Raw genomic sequence first — 21,693 nt, 5'->3', positions numbered from 1 at the left:
AGCTGGGAAAGTGCTGTAATTCAACAAACTGCAAAAGCTGTGCCCTCCTCCTCAGAAAAACAGTGGAAAAACTCACCTTTGGGTGAAAGGGCATCCATACAGGCTAAAAATTGCTGAGTGAAATTCAAGTAACCCCTTGTGACTACTCCCCCACCTTCCCTGATGCTGAAACAACATCAGAGCTATCTGCTGGTGGTGCTTAAATGCTTGTGTTTTTCACATTACAGAGGCAGGAGTTTTGGACCCCCTGATTCCTATACTTACATACCTTTGGAAATTAGCATAAACATCTCAGCTGGCTACCGATGTGATTAAGATGTGCCTCCACTTTGCCTTTTTTCTTTGAAACAAAGCAAAGGCTTTCGTTTGTTAAGTGAAAATTCCCTAATGGAAACCCCTCTCTCTTTCCTTCCCATTTCTGACCCCATATTGGGCACTTTAATCTAATTTTGGTTTGAGGTTTTAGAAGCTGAAGGCTGCTTCTGAAGATCACTGAGGAAAAAGAAATCACTGGGAGGAACACCACACTTTGAACTGAGCATCCCTGGCACAATGCATATTGGAAAAAGAAAACATTAAGAGCATTTCCCAGTCAACGTAGTTGTATTACAAGAAATGGAAACCTATGGTAAATAATGCTGCTTTGTACAAGTCCAATTACCCTGAATGATAAATTGCCTAATTATTTCAGCTCTAGAATCTTTCCCAAGTTCTTTATCCTTTTCTTTGTAGTCATTCTCTGCAGAACAAGCGCGTTTGACTGTTACTAATTAACAAGAAAGAAAGATGCAGGACATTTAGTAAATTCACTTCTGTTTAAACCCATCTTACATTATTTTTCCTCACCAAACGGGGAAAAAAGTAATAATTTATTTAAAAGCTGCTCTGATGGAGGAAATTTTTCTCCATGAAGACTCTACGATATTAAAACAGTCAGCTTTTGTTTTTTACACTCTCTAGAATGCCAAAAGATTAAAGGCACAGCAAGGTTAGATTAATACCTTGAAATTATCTGTAAAGTTCTCTACTTATCAGGCTATTAAATCTAAATTCATGACTGCACAAAATCATCTTCCTATTGTATCCTGAATGCACATGAACTTGATGAAACAAGTTCCAAAAAGCAAGAGCTTTTAAAAGTGTTTTGTTCCAGTTCACTATGCAATGACTTTCTGACATCTTGTTTCTTCCTTTTCCTTCATTTAGATCAACAGCAGCAGCAAAAGGTTGTGAATAACAGCGTCTTGTTCAGAACTTTTTCACTTCTCAATTTTCCCGTTTAAATTTAGAGTGTAACTGAGAGTATTGAAAAAGATCTTAAAGTTTATTCAAAACTTCTATTGAACCAGAAGATCAAAATCATCTTATTGTGTTCCATCTTTAAACCTCATGGTATGTAAAGCATTAAAAAACAAACAAAAAAACCCAAACTCTTTTTTCCCCTCCTGCTTATTAGCAGAGTCTTTTCTGAAATCCATTTTTAAGATGTGCGTAAAAGCAGAATGTTTTACATATAAAATAATATGAATATTTTGTTGAATTCTGGAAGCACGGTTTCCACAGAGGTGGAAAATGTTGAGTCAACGGGGCCAAAAGAGTGAATTGCTTGCACAACATGCCTAAATGTTCCATGCCTCAGTGACAGGCAAGGACGATAATGCCTTGGACTGAGAAAGTAATCGAGTTCTCAGCCTCACTACATCTGAGAGCTGACTAAGGATAATAAGCATGCAAGCATCTATTTCTCTGCTCAGTCTTGGTTAAAAGCCCAACATTCCAGTCCATGTAACTGGCATTTGTAGTGTAAAACAGCTTGAAGCCTCCCCTGTGGAGGTCCCAAATGCCTATCCCAGTGGCTACTGCAGAGGGGAAATTCCACTTCTGGCCAGACTGCTTGCACAGAAACCCATGTGGGGCATTGACCAAAACATTCAAAACATGACCAGTTACACTGAGATACAGGTCCATTTTGTTACTTTAAAGGCTTTGATTCTGGAAAAGTGCCATAACCTGTGCTATAAAAAACAGACGTCAAATTAGTTGGTAATAAGTAGGACTATGACCATGGAGTTCAGGAGAGCTAACTTCAGGTTCTTTGGGGATCTTCTTGGAAAAATCCCTTGGGAACAGGCCCCACAGGGAAGAGGGTTTACAAGGATCCCTTCCTCCAGGCTCAAGAGTGATGCATCTGAATAAACAAGAAATTGGGCAAAGGGGGCAAGAGACCTGCATGGATGAATAAAGAACTCCTTTCATTACTCAAGCACAAGCAGAAAATACACAGGAGATGCAGAGTCGGGCCACTTAGAATGAATATAAAGAGGTTATGAAAGTAGAAATGGGGGCCAGGATTAAGTCTGGCCAAGAACATCAAGGGCAACAAGAAAGGTTTTTTCAAATACTTCAATTAAAAAAGGTAAACAAAGGCAATGGGCAGAAATTGATGCACAGGAAATTCCACCTGAATTTGAGGAAGAACTTCTTTACTGTGCAGGTGACTAGGTACTGGAAGAGATTGCCCAGAGAGGGTGTGGAGTCTCCCTCACTGGAGATATTCAAAAACCATCTGGACACAATCCTGTGCCATGTGCTCTAGGATGGCCCTGTTTGAGCAGGGAGGCTGGCCCAGAGCCCCCCTGTGGTCCCTTCCAGCCTGAACCATTCAATAAATATTAGTGAAAAATTGTTCTCCAAGACAGTAAAATATATTAACTGATTTGAAATGGAACATTTTTTGGACAGGATGTGTTTCCTACATTTCTTTGTGTTTTTCTGACTACACCCTTTGCACCAGTCGTTCTATCTGGTTAAGTGAGGAAATGTTCATGCATATCACTGGGAGACCTTTCTAGAGCAAGGGCACACCCAGAAACACCATCTTTCCTTTCTTTGCATGTTAAAAGAAAGCTTAAGATGAAGCATGGCAAACAATACAAAAGCCATCTCATGCTGATTAAAAGTAGCAAAATCATATTGTTAGAAATGGAAATTGTTTAAATACAATTGTTCTGCCGGGGTGGCAAAGAAGGGAAAAAATAAAGGGAGAGGAGGTCACAAGAAGTTCAGTCTACCAAAAAGTGCTTTACATAATCATGAAATGCAAAGCAGTTTCCATTCCTTCTGGCACCAGCTCACTCAGCCTTCACTTTGAATGCTTATTGACAAATAAATGGACTGGTTACTTCCTATTAATGCTTCCTAATTTATGTACATACCTGGAGGAAAAATTCCATTTTGACCTCACATTCGTATAAGCTAAGATCATTTTTAAGCACTGAATATGATGAATACAATTTTAATTTCTTCTTGGTTGCTGCTGGGGATTTGCTATTTCTTAATAAATTAGGCATGTGTTCTCCTTAGCTCAACTTTTGCACCTTATGAATTTAATATGTGCAATACAGGAGTCTGTGTGAAACTTTCTGATGAAAGACCTTCTTTTCTTCAGTCATCATTCATTCTCTCCCTCCTTCTCTCTCTCATGCAAGCACAGGTGCACAAACAGGATTTGTTTTATCAACAGTTCCCCAGTACTTCTCCTTCTCTTCCTTTGCCCATACAATTATAGGATGGTTTGGCTTAGAAAGGACCTTAAAGCTGATCTAATTCCAGCCCCTCTGCCATCAGCAGGGATATCTTCCACTAGACCAGGCTGCTCGGAACTCCATTAAGCCTGGTCTTGAACACTTTCAGGGATGAGGCATCCACAGCTCCTCTGGGCAACCTGTGCCAGTGCCTCTCCACCCTCACAGTAAATAATCTCACCTAAACCTGTCCTCTTTCAGTTTAAAGCCATTGCCACTTCTCCTGTCACTACAGACCCTTGTAGAAGGCCCCATGGAAAGTCCTCATCATGAAGGTGGCACTTGTTTTCAGAAATCTCCATGCTCACTCTTGTCCTTACAAGGAAAGCAAGATTTTACCCCTTGGTCTTGAAAGCCTCCCAGAAGCAGAGAGCTCAGTGGAGATTCCTGGAGCAGACGAGGATGCCAAGGCTGGACCAACACCTTCATCCTCTGAAGAATCTGCCTGTCAGTGTGGGGACAGACAGAGGGATCTCATTCCCAATTAATGTTAACTAACATAAAGCTTGAAAATGCTTCTCTGTTTAGTTAAGTATTTAATATTTCCCAGGAGACAAGTTCCTGTCTGATGAATGCAATTGGCTGCTAATGCTGAGACACAGTGTGGGGTCCTGACACAGATGTCCAAAGCTACCCTCTCTCATTTGTAAGTTCTTTCAAGGGCCAGATGGTTTAGATTCTCTGATATTTTGCATTGAGATTGTGCCTACTGCTGGCTGTTCTCTTTCTTTGCTAAGTATTTATGATACAGCAGCACATAACTTATGGAAACCTTTAGTGACTAACTTCCATGAGAAAAAAAAAATCAGTATAATACCTTTCTGGGCTTGACTCCTGCTTTACATTGAAAAACTCCTGAGGGCTAGACAGACTGCCACTCAAAGAACAGGCACCTGTGAAGGCATCCCCATTCCTGAGAAGTCATGGCATGTTCACCTCTTTTCCTATCCCCTCTGGCTAGCCTGGTGAGAGTATGTCCCTCCCAATGTCGTGGAGAGGACCAGTGGTGATATTTTCTGTGGTTTGTGCTCCCTTCTACAAGGCTCAACTGCCTGATGCATAAATTTGATCTAGCAATTCTACCTGGGACAATGTTCCACCCTGCAAATGATGTCACCTATCTGCAGCTAAAAGGTTAACACTGATATAAATATAAAAATTGATTGGACATTGCTTTCGTTAAAATTTGGCTTGCTTTGTCCCTGGAGGAAACTTGTTAATCAACATATACTGGAGCAGTTGGGATAGAAATCCTGAAGAAAATTTTAACCAGTGTCTTGCTCAGCAGTGGTATTTTTCCTTAAATTAAAAGCAAATAAAAGCTCTTTTCTCCATAAAAACCTGAAATGTAAGGGGGAGAAAGGAGGGGGACAAGGAACAGAAAGACATGGAAGATGCATCCTTCCCTTTACTTCCTCTTCAAACAAATCTGTCTAATCCCATTTAAAGTGCTGCATTATTAACATCTTCACCATTAAATGTTCTGTGTCACTATAAAAATTTATTCTTTAACATGAACCCTGCAGCAGTGATAGTGGGTCAATTATTATTAGGATGGCAAAATACCAAGAAAATTCAGGGGTGAAAATGAGTATCTGTCTAGCATACATTACCTGAGACTCAGTTTTGCTCAAGAATAGCAATTAGGCAGAGTCACTGAACAACATGCAACATTGCAAGCAAAAGACAAATTAGTCTTCATGGGAAAGAGACTGATAGGTCTGAAAAAATGGAAAAATTAAATTTTGTGGGTTTGTTTTATTTTGTTGTTTTGGGTTTTTTTTCTCTTTTCATTTCTTTTACTTGGGTGAAAAGGGGTAAATGAACTCTGCGGTGTCAGCAACAACAAGAAGTTCCTTGAAATAAAGGTACATTATTATCTCAACACCACCTCATTCCAGGCCACATAAAATCACCTGTTCTCAGCTGTGAAAAAGATTTTCCCAGGAAAGAAGCTAGATTTGGAAAAGTCAAGGAAGAATCACAGTGTCAAGATACAATTGTAGTTTAAAATGTGGAATTTTTCCGATAAGCTAACTGAAGACCTTTCAAAATAGCAAAGCCAAACCATTCCTATAAGATACCAATTTACCAATAGATTAACTCAACTCTTTGCATATAATTAATAAGCTGTCTCTCCAGAAATTCTTTACTGTCTTTGAAAGTCTTTATCTCCTTTACAGAGCAGGCATCTTTAGAAGCAGTGTAAGAACTACAAATCCATGGCAAGCAATAAGAATTGCTCTTGTTGCTCACGCTCTCCCTGCCTGCTCATGCTTCAGCCAGAGGGTGACTGTGGCTGCCTACAAAGCACAGCTTCTGCACAGCAGGAACAAGCAACAGGGATCTCCCAGACAGGCCTTCAGGACAACTTCTCTGCCTGGTGCTGGGAGGGTGCCTGGGGTGGAAAGCAACCTGTGCAAAGAGATTCCTGCTAAGGCTAACACGGTGAGAAAACTGAGCCCAAGCTTTTCCACCTTGGTGCTTCCCATCAGCACTTGAGCCTAGGAACAGGTTTGGGGCAAAGTGGAGAAACACTTGGCAAGCTTGGACTCAAGACTTTCCTCAGGATATCTCTCTTTATACAGCAGAGATTCAAGATTGTAAAGAGACCAAAGGCCTGCGTCTAAAAGATGCTTAAGTGGCTGAAATTCTGGAAGAGTTAGAAGTCAAAATTACCTCTGCCCAAGAGAAGTGACCTTGGGTCCCTTCAGTCCAAAGCCTGCCTTTCAAATCAATATATTCTAGATACTTACAGCAGAGGAGAAATTTGGGGAAAGGCTTATTGTCTTCTCCTAACTTAGCAACCTTTGACCCGTATGTACAGAAGCACCATGGGACTAAGATAAATAACTGATTTCAGACACTGAGCAACTGCTTGAAGAACTGCAGAAATATAACCTAACACTACTCGGTCTCTACATGTTTAAAAGCATCTCTCTATTTGTTTGAAATAAAACTGATTGTTCACAGCTGACATTCATAAATGATGTGAGGCTCTGCAACACCCTCTTAAACAAATAGAGAAATCAAAGTCATTTCATTCAAGAGAATAAACAGCAACAACATGCAATATTTGTGCTTCCTGGTTCTGTGTGTTTTGTGTGTGTATGTATATGCATGTGTAACAGCAACTCTCTTCTGTAGACTTTTTTCTGCTCTCTATTTACAATTCAGTCTCCCTTGATAAATGCAAGCCTTCACCGTCAGCAATATTTCCTTAGTGAAGCTTAGTCTCTGTAGTTGCAAGCTTCTGAGAGCACAGTGCCTTGAGATACTGCATGAAAGGCAGCAAACTCATGCAAATTGTTGTAGTAATTCCCTGACAGTGACATCTCTCTGACTTTCACCTCTCATTTTCACTAATGCTCAAAGAAAACCGTCTGTGCTACCAAGGAGACTCTCTGCATAGACTGCTTAAAACTCTAAAGTGCTCAATCAGGCACAGAGACACCATAAAAATGGTCCTACCTCTCTCTGCTCTGCTCTAGAAATTTTATGGGAAGGGAAAATTTTGAAATGGTAAAATCTCCTTTCAATAAGCCATCTCCATTAGACTGCAGAAGTATTAGTGAAGGAGATTTTCAGTGTGAAGAACAGAATCATAAGCCAATGTAAAGTTTGGTACAATTCCACTCAAGTCAGTGATGACAATTACCCCAGATGAGCAACTGCCACACCCAGTATGTCTGATGAATTACAGCACCAAAATCATCAATCATAAATGAAGTGTTTATACATCAGTGCAGTTCAACCTGGCCTATTCACAACTCACTACACATAGCAGTTAAAAAGGAATTAAGCAGTATTTTTTTCATAAAGAAAACGATGGATTGCAATGACATTGGAGTAGCATCATTCAATATTTTTGACATGAAAGAATACAGATGAAACAGTCTGGTCAACATTTTCAATTAAGCATATTGAAAATATTCCTGGGTGCTAAAGTTGTAAAAAACCAAGTATTTATAGGAACAGGAAGATGTCTTTATATAAAAAAAAAAATCTCAAAGTCTCCATTTTAAATAGAGAGAGAGTGTAGCAGGACTTGCAAGTTTCCCTAAACCTTACAGTCTCTAGACAGAGGTGGAAATATTGGTAAGTCACACCAGCACTGAATTGTTACACTAGTATTTTCTGTAGGTAGGAAATGTGACGGAGCAGAGACATGCTGTGTCTTATCCTGCTCTTCATTCCTCTCACACTGATGTTTCTAAATGTCATATCAAGCAGTGATAAGTAAGACTAGTACAAAGCTTTTTTAAAATATAGTGGAAAACACAGTTAGTCTTGCAGTCTACAATGAATGCTTTATGGTAATAGCTGCTCTTTCATGTACTGACTTTTATTTGCTTCTCCTGACTCCTGTGCTCTCCCTCACCTTTGTCAGGGCTCCTGAAAGTATTCCTAGGCATCAGCAGCAAGGAGTAGTGAGCTGCTCTTCTGTCCTTCACCAGACCTGAAGCCTTACATGTAATTGCAGTAACATATCTCTGGTTCTGTAATGCTCAATGCAACTTTTTCTTATGGTGCTTTAAGTAACAACAGGTTCATACAGATATGAGCTAAGAATCCCCAAACTTGTAGCGCCAAGTCTACCTGCTTGTTAATGCAAGGCTTGGTTGTCTGTTACTGAGAATATGTAGTAAATTATTCCTGAAGGTGAGATTAGAATTCAGGGAGCTATTGCTCCAGGCTTTTCTATGCTCTTCACCATCAAGTATGGATTTCTTTATTGCATGGAGACAGAAAGATCATTCTCATAACTCTCTTGCCCTCCTTAGCTGCCCCAAGCATGCTTTCTTTCCCCCCTCTAGAAAATGACCTTGTTTCACTGGTTTAACCTGATGTATTTACTTTGCAACAGATCAGGAGCACATACCTACAACCACTCACCACATTTCACCTCAGGGGAACAAATAACTTCTTATGAGAAGTTAGCTTGATCACCTATGTTTTTGCACTCTGTTTTGTGCCACTACTCTTCCTGTCTAAAATTAAGCAGTCCAGTAGAACAACAACAACAAAAAAAAATTGTAACTGTGAATGATTTGGGCTTGAGAGCAGGGAGAAGGAAGAGAGAGAGAGACATTTAAATGCTAAAATGGGAACAGAGGTAAAAAAAAGAGAGGCCCCACATTCAGGGAATTCCCATCATGGAAGATGGAATTTTTCATGCCCTAAGCTCTGTGGCTTAGGACATAACACACAGAGCAGCTCAGAGCACACAGTGGTACTCAGAAGCAAGTGTTCCTCTGCTCAAAAACGAATGTGCGCTCCAGGCATGCTATGATTTTGCAAAGTACACACACACCAACAAAAATCAACTTGCTTTTATAATAAAATGATCAGTCACACATGCAAAAACTGTTCCTAAATATATCTTTTGAAGAGGTCCTTAAAAACTCTGCACAGGGATCATTTTTGGCTGAAATGGAGAGGGTGAAGACCATGGGTGCATTCTTTCTCACTTGGTGAATGTGGATAAAAAGCATCTCTTTCACAACTGTATAGCCTCTAACAGTTCAGGGATGGTTAGCCACAAATGCTATAAAAATAATCTGGTCTTGAAATAGCAACCTTTCTTTTTTTTCCCCATGTCCTCCTTTACTGGTATATACCAGGCTTGCTTCTCAGCTGATGCATATCACCATACCTGTACTAATACCAAACATGTACCAGTTTAACTCAGCTGAGGATCTGACCCCTCTCTGCTGTCCCAGATATCTGTGGTCTCTGCAGAAAGTAATATTATTTTCTACAGACACAGAGGTAGGCGTCCTGCCCCCACTAGTTCATATTTAACTCTCTTTTCATCTTGTTTATTTTACTTTCATGGTTTCAAAGCAAGCTGCACACCCAGCAACAAGCTTGCAGCAAATAGGTGCATCTTATTTTTAGCAGATTGCCCTTCACAGGGCACACACTACACTCCCAAGGGATTTATGAAGAGGGTCAGGTCAAAGTCTGTATAATTTTAATTTTGATTCATGTGTTAGAAGAATTATGCTTGTCTTTTCTAGTACAGTTGGAGCACACACAGGGATTCAAAAGTAGTATGGGAAGATGCAGTGTGTGGTGACAAGTAGTCACCACTCAGTATTTTGTCTCTGCTTCCCCAGAGATGAAAAGCTCTGCACACCATTTCTCTACACCCTAACGACCCAGACAGAGGTGAGGGGGCAATGTCCTGCCCTCCAGCATAACTGAGGCTGGAGGCTTCTCCTTGCCAGATTCTAAAATGGGCCAGGTGCCTCCTCTCTCTTTGAGGGAAAGAGACAACATGAAGCCTTGACACTGAGCTATCAGTGAAGAAAAGACCTAAAAAGTCCTTTAGGAAGCAGATGGGGATTGTCCTGGAGGTAAGAAGATGACAACCCATGACTCACTCAGACACTGTTTCCTGAGGACACTTGCCTGGAAGTGCCATCTCCACAGTGTTTTCAATCTGTGTGGTGGACATTGGCTGTGAGACCTCCCAAGACAGCTCTCAAACTTGGGTGGACACAACAGAGCAGGATAACATGGTTCTGTCTCTCCTCCGGGCATCTGACTCCCAGCACTGGGACTACACACTTCCTGCACCTAGCTTTGTATTTCTGCACCACACTGCAGCAGTCTGCACCCCGCCTGCCCAGGGATCTCTAACACAGCAGTGCCTCAGCTTTCTCCATCCCCTTTATGCTCTCCCAGCATACCCACTGTGCAAGACAGACAAATGAAGATCACAGCAAAGACAGGGGTGTCCTCAAGTACAACACCGAGAGCCACCAAAACACTGCTGTATGCCCAGATGGACCAACCTGCTCCATTACTGCCTATTACAAGGTCACCATGCTTTGTAGTTTTGACTGGTGTGCCAAAAAGCTGGAACTGTGCCTGTCATTTATAGCACCTTTTCTCAGATGGCTTTCACATGTCTGTATAAACTTTGGTAAATGAGTTTATAAATCACGCTGTCTACCACCAAAGTACAATCATCTCTGGGATGATACACAGCAGCTGCTGTAAAATCAGACTGCAGCTCCATACCACAGATTAGGGCAATAAAACATGCTGCATCGGGCAACTGAAATGGCTGGAGGACAGAAGGGGGATGTGGCAGAGGGCATTTTGTAGTTATAATTACCTGAGTATAAATTTGGCTGAACAGGGTACTGTGTTTAATATCTGCAAAGCAAACCAGTCTTCTACCACATGTCAAAACAATCTGACTGTACCATTCCCCATGTTTTGGCTTTCTAAAGTCCTTGCTTTCTGAAAATTGCAGAGTACCTTGATAAGAGCAAAGCTGATGTGCTGAGTACAAGCAATAACCTAATCAAATTTCTTCACAACTGACTTGATAACTAACTGTGAGCCTGTAGCTTCTGTGTCCCCTCCCTTCCTCTCTCTTGCATGACAACTGAACACAGCATCTATATATACCCAGCTCTAAAATAGCTGCTGCTCCCGTAACTTGCAAACCATTCACATAGATCTCATTTTTTAGGCTAAAAGTAGTTAATTGCAGTCACTAAGAGGACTCGACTGCTGCACCCCTTTCCTTATTCTGGGATGGGCTCCTAGAGCAGTGTACTGTCCCCTCCCACCACCCCTGCCAAATTATGAAAGGAAATATTTTGAAGGATGGGGTTGCACAGATCAGATCTACAAATTTCCTGTTATCAGGGACTGCAGATGAATCATTATCCTTCTCCCCCTCTCTTCTCTTTGGCCATACAGCCATATATGCACCATCTAAAGCTAAATCTGACAACTCATAAAGTACAGGGAAGTTATTTGAAAGGTACTACCAATCAATATATGACATGGGACAGCACGGTTTGGGATGAGGACACCAGTTTGAGTTGAGGCACCCACAGAGCAGAAAATAACTAGAGTGCCAACTCTGTACTGAATTCTGTGCCACAAGCATCTCTAGCTTCATAACCTCTCCTAGACAGTGCAAAAGCTGATATTAGCAAAAATATTCATAGTGAACCAAGAGAGTCAAGAATTAAGCATTTGAATTTGATTATTATTGAAACATTAGTAATAGTGAGTGGCAGCTCAGTCAGACCACGTACAAGTCAGGGTCCATTTAGTTCTCCAGCTTGAATCAGAATCACACCCACACATGAACCTCTTGCACTGACTCACACTGCAGTCTCCAAATTCATGGCAAGGGCTCCTTTAACTGGAGCTGGACCAGACCAACTGCTAAGCGAAATTTGGTACACACAGAGCTAGACTTTAACTACCCAGAATAAACGCCTGAGGTGCATAGAGTGCAGACCCAACAGCCCTCACTACCAGCTGTGCTGGATGATGAATCTGTGCCTGCCTGTTCTTATGGACATGGCCATGTGCATGGACTCCCTATGTGGAATATCCTTAAGGAACCAGCCAGCTATATGACTGATTGCACCCAGATTTCCACACACTTCCACTGAAATCTTTACTGCTTCACATCCCCATCTACAGAGAGATATGAATGGCATCACACACCTATCCTATAGGACACCTCTCCCAGCAATTTCCCTTTGGTTTCTTGGGCTGCCAGCTTTCAGAAACTGGTGAGAAGATGAACCATATTTTCCTTGGAGTTGCATAGTATGGGGTTCTGTGTGCAACTATGCCCCCAGTATTACCCAGTAAACTGCCCATACTCCAGGCCAAACTGCACCTTCACATCTTGGCAAGCCTTAAGGAAGTCAGCTGAACTTGCCAGATATGAGGGAACAAACAGGCCTGCCATATATAAATGAAACAAGTAAATAACTCCAGCTCCTGGAAACAAAAATGCCCTCGGCAAATGCAGATAGTGAAGGAGAAGTAATTTGAACACAGTATAAGAGAATTAGATACCATGATTTTTTTTTAAGCTTACACATACATTCTGCTGCTAGATGAAAAAAAAATTATGAACATTTAAAACAAAACTTTGAAGTTTATGATTTGCAAGAACACTATCCTCCTACAAAGATCAGTAAATAGAATAGACTACAAAAACAATAGAAGCATTCATACAAGAGGAAAAAAAAATATGTAGTTTTAGAGCCTGATAGTGGGTTGATGTCAATAATGTAATTTTTTTTTTAAGGTTAAGTATTCACTATGACACAAAGTATCTAGGCCATGTATTACCATCTCTTGTGGTAATACATTTACATCAGCCTGCTCCCTGCTCAAAGCCCCAGAGCAGCATATCACACTCACTTGTTTTGCAGAGAACTCATCGACCTCCTGAAGCACCTTCTCCTGGCACTCCGGGTTGGTGGCCAGCAGGTAGGTGGCAAAGGACAGCGCGCTCGTGGTGGTCTCATAGCCAGCGATCAGGAACAGGAAAGCTTGGCCTGCTATCTCATCCTCTGTCAGCGTCTCCTGAGCCTTCTCCGACGGGGCCGTGCCAGCCAGAGGCGCCGGGCTGTGTCTGGGGGCAGCAGATGGGCCGGGCACGGCCGAGCACGCGGCTGCCAGGGAGCCGGCCGGGCCGCAGGCGTCCAGCATCCACTGGAGGAAATCCCCACGCCTCTGCAGAACAGGGGACAGGAACGTGAGGGATGGGGCACAGAGCAATGCCTTCCGTGGGGGATGGAAACAGAGAGTCACTTCCTATTTAGGGTACGCTTGGCTCCTACATAATGGCCACCAGCTTTTCTCTGAATGAGGAGGCTTCTATAAATCAGCTGGAAATGCTGTAACTAACAGCCTGCCATTGCTTTCTTCCCAATGAGATGAGACTGATCTGCCTCTAGTTCATAACAGGTATGTTATGTATCCTTCACAGAGGATTGCTAATGGCCAGCTCTGCACAGAGCTTCTATTCTTAGGCTGGGTTCTTGGCACTTGCTGGAAATCAGGGGATGACATAGACACTGTACATGCAGGCCCCATGTGCACCTGCCAGATGGAGGCAGCACAAATCATGCTTGGAGGAGCTGGTCCATCTGCTTGGATGCACCATCCTCATTTGTTCATATGGTCCAAAGCATGGAACTCACCATCTAAGTTCAGGGTTACATCTACAATGCTTTCTGTACCAGATTAGCATGACAGGGCTGAAATCTAATCTCATTAAACTGGGACATCTTTTTATGAGAAAGTACAGTTATGAACACTTGTACCAAGATAGACTTTTTAAATCATTTTTTTAAAAACATATTTGCAAAACCATATTAAAACAGTAAGCATTCCCCTACCACAAAACCTGTTTGGGTGGTTTGTCTTTGCAAAATGCCCACTGAACGATTCTAGTGTTATGAGAACTGCTTTCTTTCACACTAGTTTCTGACACAAAAGCTCTAATAAACAGACCTATGGCCAAGAGTGAGCTGACTCCAAACCAGTGCAGACAGCAAGCTTGATTAGGCTTTGAAATATAACCCAAAGGTTTGAATTGACTTTTGCGAGTGGGCATAATAGAATTGTGCTGAACCTAAGCCATAAGGCTGTGTGATTGATTTTCAATTCCTCAAATACCAACAGAATACATGATAGCTCAAGGACTTAGAAGTGACTGCAGTGCCAGAACACGACAACTTGTGCAGTGGGATGGACAAAATAAGGGACCAAGTTTTTCTTCAAAAGAAAAGAATATGCTGTAAACTGTATTTATCTGTTAAAAATAAATCATTTGAATGATTTCTTGGATCTGATGATTGAGAGATAAAGTAGAAAAAGAAGGGCCAGAGTAAAGGACAGGCAAACAAGATAAGAGTAAGGAAGAACTAATTAATTATAAATGTCAAACAACTTAATCAGATTATTTATTTTTCACACGACATGGAAAAGAGAGCAGTGAGACAAGAAAACAGGAGAAATACTCAGTGTCCTGTGCTTAGCTCTGCTGCCAACAAACTGTTCTGATCGATCTACAGAGAGGCAGAGAGGAATAGTTATTTTGGGGTTTGAATAAGACAAGGGATTGGCACAGTGCCTTTTTAACAGCTCCTTCCCTCCACCCCAGAGAGCCTTTCCATTATGTACCTTGTACCCATGAGCATCTTGCACCCGGGTACACCCAAAAATCAATGTTCCAGAGAGCAGCCAGTGCCAGCCACTGCCTGCTGCAGGAGTCTGCACATTCACCAGTCAGGCTGAATCACCTCCAAGACATGGAAGACATGCTTTTCCACCAGAAGGCACACAAAAAAATGTTACAGACATTGTGCTCCTCAAATGAGCTGCAGCTCTGAAAACATTTCCATGTGCCTAGGCTTAGGCACAATTCCCACCAGCATGATATATACCTCTTCTCCATTATGTTCCTGTAGATTGGAGGAAGCAAGACTTCATGCAGAATTCAGCTGTGAATAGCTGAAAATCTCATTGAATTTTTCCAGGAAGGAAAAGTTTATTCACATCCTGGGAGTTCATATATTGCACAACTCAGAGTCCATAGCCTGTGCTTCAGAGATTTCTCTGGTACATAAATTTGTATTAGGCCATTTAAAATTTTTTTTTAAAAAACCAAACACCAACCAGCCAACCAAAATAAAACAACCAGAAAAAGAGCACCAACTGAAGAACAAAAAAAAAAAAAAAAAACAAAAAAAAACCTCAAAAAAACCCCAAAACCAAAAACAGCCAAAAAATCCTACCCAAACCCAACTAACGAACCAAAAAAAAACACCACCAACCAAAAAAACCCAAAACACACACACACAAAAAAAAACCCCAAAAAACAAAAAAAAACCCCAAGAAAAAGCAAACCAAAAAACCAACAAACCAAAAAAAACACCCCACAACAAACCAAAAACCCCCAAGAGAGTCCAGTTCCAGTGTGTTCATTAGTGTGTGGATAAACACACAAGTAGTTCAAAGTAGTAATGAACCTCATCTGTAGAGACAGCCTCTTTATCTGCAGGACTAGCCACCATCACCTAAACTACCTTTATAACATAAAAGTGTATAATTACATTCTTATTCAGTGGAATTTTAGCACTGTAGCCTCCTGCAGCTTGAAAGGTGTAACATTTGCTATGGTTCTGCACCCATCCTTGTCTAGCTGTGAATTTTCTTGTAAACAAACCCATTGCCCTCTAAGGGTTTGCCGTTCACAGTCATGAGCTGTTAGATGAGCCTGGTCTTATATTTAGACAATACACTCTCTGGAGACCCTGTAAGATGTTTCTCCAGCCTTAAACAAAATCAGGTCCTGGCCTTATACAAAGCATCGGGTTATTGCTGTGATAGCAAAGTAATAATCATAATGACTACTGAATAAAATTTCATTCATGAGAATTTTTGCTGAAAGCAAACTTAATGAATACTAGCACAAGAGAATATTCCCAGGAATGTGCTCTGAAATGCCTCTGTGGCCATTTTGAGGAGCTCTTTTTATTACTCACATAATATATTTGGTTAGGAATTTAAAAGCTTGTCTTGCTGCAGAATCTTTTTTTAAGGTCATCCTATCCAGAAACAACTGGATACCTGGTCTGTGCCATGTAATTTGCTCACAGGTGAGCAGGGGTTGCTAAGAGCAATGGCTTCATAAACAAACCTCGCAAAAACAACATTCATTTGTAAAAACAACTTGAATAATAGTAGGAGGAAAAAAGCATAACACTAGAGAGAAGCAAGCTTTCTTCCAATATTATTCGACACAGTGAAGAATTGATACTTCAGCAAAGCTTCTCTTCCTTATGCTTCATTCTACTTCACTTTAGGCATCAGTACAGAGTGCCACATAAAAAATTGTCATCAACCCAAGCGAGAGAAGAGATTTCCAGGGTTATAACAAGTCATAATGAAACATATTTTTTTCCGCACCATCAGGATGGAAAAATTGCTCTGATTCCAAACCCTGACAATGGCAAGAGAGGCAAATACTAGCATAAACCCAAATATAATTGGATTGTTAAGTGCTAAAAATAAGGAAAAGGCATCTCATGAAAATTCACAAGGGGGGTTTCTCCACTTCAGTTGACAGCAGAAGGAAAAAAAATATTAAAAAAGGCATTTTATTTTTAGTTTGACAACAGACCAGGTACTTAGAGTGCCACTGCACAAAAACATACTTTGGTCATCACATCCAGCTGCTGATTTCCTTTTTCCATCAGGCACATTTGTTTGATTTTCGTCACAAAAAGCAGAAGCCCATAATAGCCTCCATCCTGTCCTCTGACTCTTGCATAGTTATCTTACAATGGCCTCAGAAACAGATCCCTGCCACAAAAGAATGGCGTGCTAATGCGATGGACTCTTGATTTACCCCTGTACAACACAGACCCTGTCAGTAAGCCAATGATAATTGAATGGAAAGCTACGATTTGAACAAAAAGTATATGATTTGAATGCAGCGTGGGACGGGGTGAATGTCTAACTTGTTGGTGACACAGACATCCCCTTTGAAATATATAAGATGACAAGCCCTGCTTACAGCTTCCCCAAGACAGACACCTTGCAATATATTTCCTGACACCGGTGTTCTGGGCCGTATCATTCCTCTCATTAGTCTCCTTAAGCATCACCTGGCCATGCAGAGAGATCTCTGTGCACGGAGCGTAATGAGCGGCGCGCTGCGCTAGAGGAGGGGACGGCGCGGTGCCGGGAAGGCCAGGCCGCCAGGAGCCGCCTCCCCGCCTCCAACCACGCTTCCAAGCTCTGCATCTGTCACACGAAGGGAGATGTACCGCTCACACGAGAGATGCAGCATGACTTTTCTCACAGCAGGCAAGGGTCCTGGCGGGCGGGGATGTCTCCAGCACTCTCCATCCTGAACTGGGAGTTGTGGTTTCATATCCTTCATACAAACATCATAACGTCACCCTAGGACATTCTGACGTGCCAGCCGACCTTCCGGCAAATTCATCATCCTTTGGGGATCCAGGGGACCCTTGGGTCATGCTTTTGGGAGAGAGATTAAGCTGTTCAACTTCTCTGCAAGCTGAAGTAAAAAATCACTTAAGGAAAACGACCAAATACACATCAGTTTGAATTTCAGTTCTTAATGTTTTGATTTCAGTCATGTTTTCTGCAAATTATACTCAGTTTTTATAGCACTCTGATAGTTCAAATCTGCATTTTTGAGTTCAAAAGATTCCAGAAACATAAAAATCTACTTTAGGATGAATCAAGGGATCAAAATAAATTTTGTAATTGGTTGGTAGTCTGCAAAGCTCTTTCTGTAGAAGTCATGCAAATGTGATGCTGCTAACATAATATCAATTACAATATACCATACAGACCCTCCTGGTGTTTCTCAAATGCTCTGATTCAAATTCAAAAAAGAAAGATTTCAGAATCTTTATCTATCAGGTAGAAAGCTCACATCTCATATTATTTCAGCAAACTTGGACAAACACTGCTATGTCAATGTTTATCCAGGAAGCTTTTTATAAACTTGATTTGGCAACCCTCTTTTTAGGTGAGACAAACCTGTGTCACCCTGAAGTTATGAGCAAAGCACTGCAGCAGCTACCCAGATCCTTCTGAAAAAGAAGCACAAAATGCAGTCCCACTAAAACTATCATTTTGCCAAACCTCTTTGAAAGGATTGAATTCAACCTCTAACACTTGCAGGCCTCATTTGGTTTCTCAATGAAATCACAAAAAAGCCAGTTTCTCTGCCAATATATCCAATTCCAAAACATTCCAGAGAGTGTCCTTTTGCCTTGTGCTTTGAACACAGAAGATCAAGTCAAATAAGAGGCCCTCAAATTTATGTGTCTGAAGGTTGAGGATGTGGTGCTCTCACAGGTGATGCCCAGCTCTGGAAGAACCTGGGCTCTGCTGGACTGCAGGGTATGGCCATTGCTCAAGAGCAGCTGGGAGACTTCAGTCTCGCAGATAAAACTCTTTTGTTTGCATTTGTTAATATCAGCAGAAAAAAACTCTGCAATGTTTTTATTGTGAAAGGGGTGAGTGTCACAGGGCAGGGAGGTCTTACAAAGCAATATAATTAGCTTATAAAGAAAGACTAAACTTAAAGCAAAAAAGAAAAAATCACTGGGTGCTGATTTGGAAAGTGGAGTACCTTTTTGCCAGTCTGATCTGATCCTAATACTTATAATTAAACCACAAACTGAGAAGATATTGTATAACTTCAGACTTGCCATTTTCTTATATTATTGCCACTAATCTTATATGCAAGTTTTTGACAGTAGTTCACATCTGTAAGAGAGCCTGTGAGCATTCAATAGCACTGCATTTGATGTCAGAAGCCACAGCAATGCCTTTGCTTGCTACTTGAAAGTAATGTGTCCCTACAAAAACACTGCAAAAAGGCAAAATGAAAGCTGCCCCCAGGAGGGGCAGGCTCTTCAGCAAATAGATGAAGGCGCCTGACAACAGAAAGTATTAGACATGACAACAAAACCTATCTTCTCCATGTGACCAATGTTCCTCTCAAAAATAAAAAATAAAATAAATAAACAAAGCCAAGAGTAAGCCTGGATTAGAATATGATGTGGATTTTATTGGCTGAGTTTGCCACTAAACATGCAAAGTGGCCAATATGATTTACTGGTTGAAGCACTGCCCTTCCACAGAAGCTGAGATGCTTTAAGCTGCACTCCCTTTTTTGCCTGTAAAGCACAGTTATAGCTGGTGCAGCTTCTCCATCTGTAAAATCGGTACAACAGACATCAAATCTTATAAAACACCGTGAAGAGAAGCTAATGATGATCTCAGAAAACCGTTTAAGACCTAGGATAAAAACAGATTTACACAGACTCAAAGAGTTTAAGGCAAAAGCATCATCACAGAGAGGAAGGAGCCCTGGAAGGAACTCAGCAAGTTATCTGCTTCATCCCCTTGCCACGAGGCAACATCAGCCAAACCAGCACTGACAGCTGTTTGTCTAACCTGTTCTTAAAAATCCAGCAGACCCTGACTTCCCACAGCATCCCCAGGCAATCCACCCCAGCACTGGACCTTTTCCGTCACTGCAGAGGTTTCCCCTCCTTCAGTGAGTCACCACAGGTATTGTAAATCATTACATTTCACCAGCTACATTCATAATGTCTGCCACTCCACAGCCTGTACATGTTTATAATGTATGTATATATATATATTTTTTTTAAATATATCTTTACTAAAGCATGCTGATAACATAAAAATCAAACTGCTGAAAAACATAAAACGATTTTCATATAGTAGTGCCTCCATTCAAGAGGGAGATGAGTGCACAGATACTGGTGGTTTCCTCCTCAAAAATTTTGCAGCTTTCTGACCTTCAAAATGCAAAGTTGAGTAAAAGCATTAGTAGCACACAGAGGGGTTAAGCCTAATTCAACCTGAAAATAAAACTGGAGGGAATTTTTAAACCCAAGATTTTGTTAGTGACCCATCTCCCCTCAGTTTATACTGCTGCAAGTGGCACTAGAGGGCTCAGGGTATCAGAAACCTCCTTCTCCAGATGGTCCCAGACCAGGGATGAAAATCAATTTGAATTTCAGATCTAATTGTTAGTGAACGAAGAGAAAGAACAGAAGTGTTTGTAGTTGATACAATCTTAATACAGGAGTTTACAACTCTTTCAGGAGCAGACTGGTTTTAAGATCCTAGCCAAAAGCCAGACTTGGCTGAAGTGATACATAGGATATAGAGATACCACAGTTATGGGTGGGGAAAAAACGAGATACACCCCTATTTGGTTGTTTCATTAACAGTGTGGGCCCACAGAGAAACCCACAGATTGCTTTGAGAGCTGGAACCCCCACCCTGTAGTTCAGTGTAAAACTCAGGGGTTGTCTGCAGCCAGGTCTATCTACACCTCTAATCAACTGGTCATTGTCTCTGACTCTGGGGAGTTTCCCCCCAGTACCAGGCTCAGATATCTAAGACAAGCACTCATTTTTTTCACCATGAAATTCAGTTTAATGGCAAAAAAGTGCAATGGAGTTTGTGGCAGCTGCTTGGCAGCTCTGCCACACTGGGCTGGCAGTGTCAGCCCAGGTTAGAGCACAAGAGAATAAAGAGCACAGCCCCCTCCATCGCACACACACTTGAGGAAGGATCAGAAAGCAGCCCAAAATCAAGTGCTGGAGAGTCCCATCCAGCTTTCCCAGTCTCTGCATCGTGGTGAACAAGAGACATTGGCAGCAAATATTAGTAGACAGCAACCTTCTCATTCTGCATTTGCAAAACATTTAGGATAACACCACTCTGATAATGACTCCTGGCATTAACACAGTGCAAACAATAAATATTGGATTCGTGTGTGTGGTAGTTGAGCTTCTCCTGCCCCACATGTGTTTTGCTGCTTGAAGGGGGAGGGTGACATTATCAGAATGCACAGTGTGGAAAGAAAATAACTGAGTGATGGGGAGAAAGAACTCAGAGCTCAGGCCAGGCCCAGCATGTGGAGCAGGCACCCAGCCCCAAACCAGCACCAGGCTTTCCCCCTACTTCACACTGCATGCGTGCATCCTCTCCCAAAGCTCATCTGGCCTCCCACTAAACCATCTGACACTCCTCCCTCTGTTATTTGCTCGAGGAAGGGAGGATGCAGGAAGGGAGTGCATTAGGCTAAGCATCTGACACTCAGAAGCTTGACCCTCTGCTGACTCAAATTGCTGACTAAAGGCTGCTATTGCAGGCAGCCCTCTGTTCCTTTCTAATTGCCATAGATTACAATTTTATTTCCTTAAATGTAATTCCTGATTAATAATAATTTCTTGTTTTAGTGGGTATCTGACATTCAAGAAAATGCACAGGAATCTCATTATTTCTTTCTTACTCTTGGTTCTTCCTGCCCCATATGGTCCTTTTAACATTCTTGCAAAGCCCCACCACTCACTTTGAAGAGCCATCAGGACATTTTGGGGCCATTCAGGGAATTTACTGCTCATATCCTGCCCTCCCTCATCTCTCCCCAGGGTTTGTTCAAGATCCTTTCTTTCTGCATCACACAGCATATAGATTGGATATGTTTTGAGGGAAGAAGCAGCTCATTATTTGGTTTTGTGATGCCCTTAAGTAATTTCAGGAAACTAAAAAAAAAAAAATCTTTTAACTAAACTAATCATTTTGAGACTGACATAAATGGCATGTACTGCTAAAAAAAAGAAGTTGATGTTATTTACATTCTGTATTAGCATTATGGAAAAAGAGATTGTCTTTATCACTTCTTCAAGCAACTGCTCTCCACTGCTGGCAGGCAATCCTACTGCCGGCT

The 21,693-nt window shown here is 41.5% G+C and overlaps 1 protein-coding gene across 3 annotated transcripts in view; it reads right to left on the bottom strand.

The window, feature by feature from the left end:
• The window catches only part of TBXAS1 (thromboxane A synthase 1), a 238,149-nt gene that overhangs the window by 52,735 nt on the left and 163,721 nt on the right, over positions 1–21,693 (bottom strand). For all 3 annotated transcript variants that reach the window (XM_063395672.1, XM_063395673.1, XM_063395674.1), the window contains one exon: positions 12,786–13,100. In XM_063395672.1, coding sequence (XP_063251742.1) covers positions 12,786–13,100 — 315 coding nt within the window. The remainder of the gene's footprint in view (positions 1–12,785; positions 13,101–21,693) is intronic.

The sequence above is a fragment of the Prinia subflava genome, chromosome 4 (genome assembly GCF_021018805.1).
Source record: "Prinia subflava isolate CZ2003 ecotype Zambia chromosome 4, Cam_Psub_1.2, whole genome shotgun sequence".
NCBI classification, from domain to species: domain Eukaryota; kingdom Metazoa; phylum Chordata; class Aves; order Passeriformes; family Cisticolidae; genus Prinia; species Prinia subflava.
The sequence above is the reverse complement of the archived record's forward strand: the minus strand, read 5'-3'. Positions and strand labels throughout refer to the sequence as shown.